Source organism: Hyaena hyaena, unplaced genomic scaffold (genome assembly GCF_003009895.1).
Source record: "Hyaena hyaena isolate Hyena2069 unplaced genomic scaffold, ASM300989v1 scaffold_234, whole genome shotgun sequence".
In the NCBI taxonomy this organism is placed as follows: Eukaryota; Metazoa; Chordata; class Mammalia; order Carnivora; family Hyaenidae; genus Hyaena; species Hyaena hyaena.
In genome coordinates, this window is record NW_024080865.1 from 2,294,857 (window position 1) to 2,304,063 (window position 9,207).

The 9,207-nt window shown below is 37.0% G+C and overlaps 1 protein-coding gene across 3 annotated transcripts in view; it reads right to left on the reverse strand.

Annotated features, from left to right (window-relative positions):
* Positions 1–9,207, reverse strand: part of DNAJC13 (DnaJ heat shock protein family (Hsp40) member C13) — a 127,035-nt gene that overhangs the window by 84,268 nt on the left and 33,560 nt on the right. For all 3 annotated transcript variants that reach the window (XM_039243842.1, XM_039243843.1, XM_039243841.1), the window contains exons 3-6: positions 7,123–7,198; positions 6,175–6,324; positions 5,691–5,732; positions 1,922–2,122 (exon numbers count right to left, since the gene is read on the reverse strand). In XM_039243842.1, coding sequence (XP_039099773.1) covers positions 1,922–2,122; positions 5,691–5,732; positions 6,175–6,324; positions 7,123–7,198 — 469 coding nt within the window. The remainder of the gene's footprint in view (positions 1–1,921; positions 2,123–5,690; positions 5,733–6,174; positions 6,325–7,122; positions 7,199–9,207) is intronic.

Sequence of the window (9,207 nt, forward strand, 5' to 3'; positions counted from 1 at the left end):
GTCCAGTGGGGGTAGTGGGTACTACGTGGGTAGGATTCCCAGTTTCGACTAAAGTAGCTCTGGTTTAACGTTTTTATATAGTGGGCTTTCTTGAAGATTACTTTGAGGAATGTTTACAGGTTTACAAGTCACTGGCTGATGGATATTACAAATCAACCTCCAAGAGCACATTTACAAAGGTAAGGATTAAGGTATTGCTATCTGCATTTGATGCCTAGAAACCAGAAATGCTAAATGTGCTGCCACAGACAGGAGAGGAGAGTGCCATGCAAATAAGAATTGTCCTGTCCATATGCCAATACCTCCCCCCTGCTGATTAACACTGGTTGAGATCACATTTTAAAACCTGATTTTAGGGGTGACTGGCTGGCTCAGTCGGCTGAGTGGGCAACTCTTGATCTCGGGGTTGTGAGTTCAGGTCCCACACTGCGGTTCAGGTCCCAGCTGCTTATAATAGTTACTATGTATGCAGAAGGTACCAGATAAGGGTTTGCTGAATAAATCTATCATGGTATCATATTTATAGTAAATTGAGTCATTTTAGCTACCATCTTTTAAAAGGTACAGTATGCTTAGAAAAAGGATGATTAAAACTAAAACTACCTGATGCCATGAAAGCAATAAAAACTGCTGGTTAACTGAGGAAGTATCAAACCATTCTATCCTTAATGTTTACTTTACACGCTATAAGGCTCGGTTTAATTACTATGATATAGTTGTCCCGTTAAGGTCTGCAAGGCTACACTCCTGTAATTAGGTATGGTTTCCACAAGGGGTTAACCATTACAAATTTCCACTGTCCATGGAAGAGATAAGCATTTGGATGGGGCACTTCAACAACAGGCTTTAGGCGGCTCTAGGGTGGCAAAGGAACCTAATTTTATCTTTGGGCCTAGATCTTTGGGGTCTAGACTCAGAGGTAACAAAATGTCTAGATATGTGTTCCTAGATGAGGGACACTAGAATTGTACCCATCACCCAGGCAAAAGTGAAATCCACGATGGGAAAAAGGCTTCTAACACTGAAGAGCTGACATATTTTGTACATCAGATAGCTCAGCACCCCTCCCCAATCATCATTCCTTTCTGCTACGCTGTAGCCTCTTGTGTTATCAAAAAGTTCCAGGCTTGCCCTGGCTCTGCTACCCAGAGAAGGATCTATAGAACACTAAATCATAAAGCAGTTGTTCCCAGGCCACTAAGAGATCTATAGAAATTAAAATTCTCACGAGTAAGGAAACTTGTGAGGTCAACTGAGCCTTTCCTTGTGGAAACTCTAGTGCTCATCTTTGAGATATGAGATTTAATTAAGGAAGGCAAAATGCTTCTTATTAAAAAAAAAAAAAAAAGATGGTCTTCATCTAGAACTCAGTCTATTGCCAATTAACAAATAGGGTCTGAGCATCTTAAGTGGCTTCCACTGTACCTCACAATTCACATAGAATTTAGAAATTTAAGACAAAAACATGCAATGAACTCCAAATTTGAAGTTTCAATGAATACGCAGACTTCAGATTACAAACAGCTGGGGAAAGGAGGAAAGACTATAAAAACAAAAGATCTTAAATTACTTTTTCAAAGAAAGCTTTGAATCTTTCCGTTAAGACACTGATATAATGAAATTAACAACTGTAACTACCATTTACTGAATACTAAGCCACATATTATGCTAAGCATTTTACATAAATTATCTTACAGAATCCTAATAACAAAAACCTATGACACACATATTACTCTTGTCACTTTAGAGAGCTCCAAGTTGGGATTCAAGCTCAGGTCTCTTTGATAACAAAGCCTGTACTCTTAATATTATACTTTTTTCCAAAAGACATGTGAAATTTGAAAAGGAAGTGTAAAAAAACCCAGCTTTCCTTCATATGGTTATGCCTCTTTTTACATGGCTTTTTAAAAATACTACTTACCAATCTACTAAATCCTCCATAAAGTATACAAAATCCTCCTTGATAATCGGAGAGGTCTACAAAGCCTTCAATGTTTCTATAGTCATAGGAACAGAGGACTCTGTTAGTTGCAGGGTTAATTTGGTCAAAGCCTCCAGGAGTGACTTCTAAAACAACAGGTTTTCTTGTATCGCTCCAGTGGTGCTTATAGCAGTTATACCTCTAGAGAGAGAATCAGCATTACTTTTAGGTTCATTTTTAAGCTTACCATAAAATAAAATCACATAGAATTATATGTCACTGCCAAAACCACCAGAAATCTAAACAATATTATAAATACTTAGAGCTACTATCCAAATTGGTTTTGTTTTTTGAGAGTGAGAGTGAGTGTGTGAGCAGGGGTGAGGCAGAGGGAGAAAAGAGAGAGAGAGAGAGAGAGAGAGAGAGAGAGAATCTTAAACAGGCTCCACATCCAGCACAGAGCCCTCATTAGGGCTCGAACCATGAACCGTGAGATCATGACCTGAGCTGGAAAGAAGAGTCGGACACTTAAATGACTCAGCCACCCAGACATCTCCACTAGCCAAATTGTTAAACGTATTAATTTTAACTATTTGGAGGCTTGTATTTAAGTAAGAATGTTCACTCAAAATGAAGAAACTATGTCCTTTTTTAATTAACTAAAGTTCAGATTATAATATTTTGTGAAATAATTTTAAGTCAGTCTTATGCAAATCTGTTTAAAAAAAGGAAATCCTAAAAAATACTCAGAAATTTTTACTGGGGAAAAAAAAGACTTCAACTTTTGTTGATACATTTTTTTTTTAATTCAACTTACATATGGAAAAGAGCTAAATTACATTTTGGAATAGTTACAGTATTCAATTTAAACAACATGAGCTGGTTCAGTATACTAATCCAAATTTTCTTCCTACACCCACAAATACGCTGAAGCCTCAGTTTATCCTTACATTTTTCTAATCACACCAAAGGTGTAAATTTGATTACATTAGTAAGTAAAATTCTACCTAGATGACATCCTTTGTAAATTAAAGTATCTACTATCAGAATGGGAGAGGGGTGACTGGGTGGCTCAGTCAGTTAAGCGTCCAACTCCTGATTTTAACTCAGATCATGATCTCATGGTTTGTGAGATCAAGCCCTGAAATGGGCTCTGCATGGACAGCATGGAGCCTGCTTGGGATTCTCTCACTCCCCCTCTCTCTCTCTCTGCCTTTCCCCTGTGAGCATACACATGTTCTCTCTCTCTCTCTGTCTCTCAAAATAAACATTTTTTAAAAACATTTTAAAAATAAGTGATTAGAATTGTTAACATCCATTTACCACCCAGCTTTATTCTTAAAAAGAAAAAAAAGCATTAGGCAAGGTTGCTAACCAAAATATGATCCAAGAGAAAATAATTCAAATAAAGACAAAATGAGGCAAGAGAAAATAAAAATAACCAAGTATCAGATGTGAAATGACTATCCCCTGAACCACCCACTTTTCCACCCAACAATATAAAGAGGAGCACTAGTCAGTTACATGACTCTGAAGGCAAAAGTAAATTGGATGCTCAAAAGTTACAACTATTTCTGGGGTGCCTGGGTGGTTCAGTCAGTTAAGCACCAGACTTCAGCTCAGGATCTCATAGTTGTGGATTCGAGTCCTGCATCAGCCTCTGTGCTGACAGTCAGAGCCTGGAGCCTGCTTCTGATTCTATGTCTCCCTCTCTCTCTGACCTTCCCCCACTTGCTCACTCTCACGTGCTCTCTCTCTAATAAATAAACATTAAAAGAAACTAAAAAAAAAAAAAAGAGTACAACTATTTCTAATACTGAAATGAGAGAAACTGTCTTTCAAGTGTTTAGAAAAGCGAGTAAGGCATTAATAAACACCTCTTTCAAAACCCCAACCCTGAACCCAGCAATGAGCCTCAGTTTGGCTCAGGAACACAGGACATCAAGTCCCCTCAGCACTACTACTGATCCATGACATAATGCACATTACCGTTCCATAAAAGGAATTCTGCAGAACAACAAAGGGCCTGCATTAACCCAAGAATATATTTAGAACCTTGATTCTGAACTAAAGGATGGAGCAGTGCCAATCCTCTCCAGAAGAAGGGAAGCCACGAAAATGGTGGTGCTTTCCCAAACTATACGTGTTCATGTACCCCAACCCACTCTGCAGGACAGCCTCTATTCCTCCCAGCTGATAATCAATGGCCATAAAGAGCTGTGCTGATGGAAACACATCATTATCCCTCAGGATTACAGAGGCTAAGAGAGGCTTAGAGACCTAATGTAGAGTATATCTCAAATCGATGGCCTGAGCATCAAATTCCATTTATGCAAGAGTGTGCGAGGCAGAGAAGGACAAATATCATATGTGTGCACGTATAGGAGGACTAGGAGGAACTTAACAGAGGACCAATCGGAAGAAGAAGGGGGGAAATGGTGGGGGAAAGGGAGAGAGGCAAACCATGAGAGACTCTTGAATGCTGACAAAAACTGAGGACTGATGGATGTGGGGGGGAGGGGGGGATGGGCATGGAGGAGGGCACTTGAAAAAAAAAAAAAAAAAAAAAGAGTGTGCGGCAACAGAGCAATGAGGGAGGGGAAGGTGCCATTTATTCCTGATATAAAATTAAGTTCACTATCTTTAGTGACATTGTTTTGAAACATATTAAGGTGCTGAAATTAACTGATATAAGGGGAAGCTTATAAACAAAATCTAAAGTATGCTTTTGGAAGCCATGGTTTTCCAAACAGATGAGGAATACGGAAAACTCAAATGCCAAAATGAAAGAAATTGTAATTTATAGAAATCTGACTGTGGCTCATAAGGAACAAGAAACAAGAAGCTTGCCAACTGCCATTAATCTATTTTAAATGAGTCCTGAGCCAGTCAGTTGCTTGATTTGAGATCAGGGAGGCTTCTGGGATGCTAAAACTAGCAGCACATCCATAGAAAGGATGAGGGCTTAAAAGACAGGGAGATGGTGCTGCCAGCTTCTCAGAATTCAATTCCTGCCTTTTACTGGAAGAGACAGAATTCTGAAGTGCTATCAGTTTAGGCATTTTTCTGCCCATATCCTCGTTATAAAAGCAATACCTTCTCATGGAAAGAAATTCAGTATTTCAAGGGAGTGGAAAAAAAAAAAAGCATAGACTCCCATTTCCACTCCTCAGAAATCTCTGATTTAGTTTAAATGCTGTTGTAACGTGATTACAGATCACCTGAGAAAGTTAGGAAGATTCTGATAAGTAACCATGACTTCCTCAAAGATGTCAGTGTACCATGCAAAGCCTTACTAGCAGCCAGGTACAGTGCAGAAACATATAATAAGGCAGTTTGGATAAACCCTAAAGTTCGTAAAACCTTAATACCTCTGAAATAGAAAAACCCTACACTAAATAAGTACTGCGTGTTCCAAGGGATATTACCCACAGTGTGATACTTAGGATTGCTCTTGAGAGTATTGAATAAAAAGTACCTGAGTGGGTATAGCATTGTTTTTATTGCTCCACAGTTCTGCCTGAAGATGTTTTTCCTTATCATAAGCATTAACAGTCATAAGTATAATTCCTCTTACTTGGGTTTCCTACTAAACTACATTCATCTATCACACAGTGCCAGAAACATTTAATGATGATTCCTTTCTTCCCTTCAGCTTTGCCATAAAAGGATCACACAGATCACAGAATGATTTCTACATAATAATTTCTACATAACGGGCAACATTAGATAAAATAAAAATAGATATTAATAAATGTTAAATACTTGCCCTTCCTGTGATTTTTCCTTCTGAAAAATCAGTTCTAAATCTCTGAAAGAGAAAACATAATCATAGTTTATGACAACCGACTGGTAAGGAAGATTCACAGTTCAGTCCTTTCTATCCAAAACACGTAAAATACCAACTTGATAACCTTAATACTAAAAAATATTACTGAAGATACAACTTAAGGCTGTTCAATAAAAAAGATATGGAACTTCACTGAAAAACAAGATAGATACAACACATGACTATTTTGCTCTATATATGCGCTTAAAAAGACTAAACACTCTCAAAATATAGGATTTTCCAGGCTTTCTATTAGAGAAAGTGAAAGTTTCACCGAATCAAGTTAACAGTCAATAAGAAAAAATAAGCACTGCAGTCAGAGACTCAAAACATTAGTATCTGTACTATAATGTAACTGTTTCTTTTAAAAAAAAAAAAAAAACAAACCCAGAAATTTAGCTTATTAACATGGAACTATTCTTACCAATGCTTCTGTAAGAAGTTCTGTTCTGTGCTCTGTAGAAAATTTTAAAGTTTCTGACTTTTTCCCACTGCCTTTACGAAATGTGAGGTTGAATTCTGTTCCTTGTCCTTTTCCAACGGGACTGATGCTGCAAATGTCTCCATAAGGCCACTAACAAAAAGAAACTCTTTCAAATGATGCTATAATATGGTGAAATACAACACTGTCTTTACTGCTTTAATTTCACAATAACTGATTAAATAACAAAATAATACAGAGGTCTAGAAGATGTCATGTCTTATAGTAATTCTATAACACAAATTCTTTTTAAGGTTTTCATTTATCAGGGACAACAATTAGAAAATCCAATCTGTATTCCAACTTTAATGATTACTGACATTAATCCAAAGCAATTAAAATACATAAAAGTGAAAAGAGGTGAGGAATATAAAATTTTATGATTACCTGCAGATGTGCTAATACAAACAAAAAGGAACATGTAAAACGTGTCTGATTTAGAAATAAAATAAACTGGAATATAAATATGTTTACTTATCCACATTCAAGCTAGTCTTGCCTTAAAAACAGTAATCCTACTTCCATGACAAGGATTTTCCATGTACTGCACTGCAACTTAATTTACGTATACCTTTATTATAATATTAATACCGCTTTTAGGACTATAATGAACTAATGTACCAATTTCACATAAAAGAAATGGCAATCAAAAGTAACATCAGAAAGTTATACTCCTTAGAGCCTAGGAATGAATAAATGCTCACCACCCTCTTTTATTTATTTATTTTTGGAACTGAGCACCAAGAATTATATAAGCATATCGATCTCCTTCAAAGTTGACTTTTCTAACCTAAAGTATGGATTTCAAGCCAGGGAAATCATGGGTCACATCCTGGCTTTTAAAATTCAAATGGAGTTCAAAACATGTCTAACAGCTTCTAACATGATTACCTGATTTGTTACTTCTAAGGTATTAGGATTATATGTAGTAATCGCATGGGTTCCAACTGAAAAGACACGCTTATACCTACAAAGAAAGACAATTACTTAAATTTAGTCTAAAATAAAAGAAACATTTTATAATAAAATATGATATTAATACAAAAGGAGTATTTCAATAAAGAGAAATGTATCGATTGATTAATGCTAACTAAATATAGCTTAGTTTTATATTCCCACATTTTTGATGTTCTAAAGTGTTCCCGGGAAGAGCAAGTGCCATCCGGATACTGCCTACGGGCTGTGCTCTGCTCTCCGTGCATAAATTCATAGACAGACATGAATGGACAGCAAATGAAAATGGTACTGGAACAATGGAATCAGTAATTTTGTATAGGAAGCTTAGGGAGATGTTGTTTACTGTAGTCTGCCTCAAGTTGGGACAAAATTGAACAAACAAGAGGAGTATGGTTCCTGGAATGTGTGAAAGCTGCTAGTGAGCTCTATTCTCGTCTATCAGGAGAAGTAACTGAAATTAATGAAGCTCTTGAAGAAAATCCAGAACTTGTCAACAAATTTTATCATAACTCAGTAATCCTCAGAATTGAATGAATTAATGAGTGAAGGAGTATATAAGAAAAACATAAAATCTACTGAGGAATGAAAATGGAACCCCTAAATAAACTAGTATAAAACAAAATGACAAAAAAATAAATCAAGTGTTACTGGTATTAAAAACCCACTCACCAGGGCACCTAAGTAGCTCAGCTGGTTGAGTGACTTTGGCTCAGATCATGATCTCGCAGTTTGTGAGTTCGAATCCCACATGGGGCTCTGTGCTGACAGCTCAGAGACTAGAGCCTGCTTTAGATTCTGTGTCTCCCTCTCTCTCTGCCCCTCCTCCGCTTGCATCCATCTCTCTCTCTCTCTCAAAAATAATTTTAAAAAACCACCTACCACTCACTTTACTGTGAACTGTAAGATCTTTAAGTAGAGACGTATGACCTATGCAAGCAAGCTTTTGTTGACTTAGTATACCTGAAGTTAAAAAGATACCACCCAAGGATGCCAATATTCTAAATGGGAAATTTTATTAAAAACAACAACAACAACAACAACACTGCACAGGACTAACTTTCAAAATACCCTTTCAACGAAACCATGGTGCAAACGAAGGAAAAGCTATGGCTTGTAACTGGTCAGTCACAACAATATTCTGGAATCTTAATTTCTATTTAAGCAACTACCTATTATAGTTAAGTGTGGCAATTTTATAGAAGTAAGGGAGCCTATACCACAGACAGGCAAGTTTCATTCGTCACTTTACTTCCTTCACTTAAAGTATCATATCTAAGGAGAAAAATCATTTGGATATCAATAATCCTTTAGGATAGAAATTCATAATGATAAAAAAACTAAAATAGAAAAAATTACTGAAAAATAAAGAATTAGTTCTTTAAAACTAAAATAAGTACAGGGCCTCCTGAGTGGCTCAGTTAAGTGTCCAACTTTGGCTCAGGTCATTGTCTCATGGTTTGTGGGTTTGAGCCCCATGTCGAGCTCTGTGCTGACAAGCCTGGAGACTGCTTCAAATTCTGTGTCTCCCTCTCTCTCTCTCTGCCCCTTTCCCTCTTGTGCTCTCTCTCACTCTCTCTCTCTCTCAAAAATAAAAATATGGGGGCCCTGGGTGGCTCAGTCGGTTAAGCATCCGACTTCGGCTCAGGTCATGATCTCAGGGTTCATGGGTTCAAGCCCCATGTCAGGCTCTGTGCTGACAGCTCAGAGCCTGGAGCCTGCTTTGGATTCTGTGTCTCCCTCTCTCTCTGACCCTCCCCTGCTTATAGTGTGTGTGTGTGTGTGTGTGTGTGTGTGTGTGTGTGTGTGTGTGTATGTCTCAGAAATAAATAAAACATTAAAAAAGTTCTTTAAATAAATAAAAATAAAAAATATAAAACACAGAATTAAGAATATAAGAATTCATAATCATATAGATGATATAATGATGTGTGTACTCTATGCAGATAAACTTTAAAATTATGAATAAACCAACACCTATACAGAATTTAAGAAAGCTGTAAAGAATTACAACCTACAAAA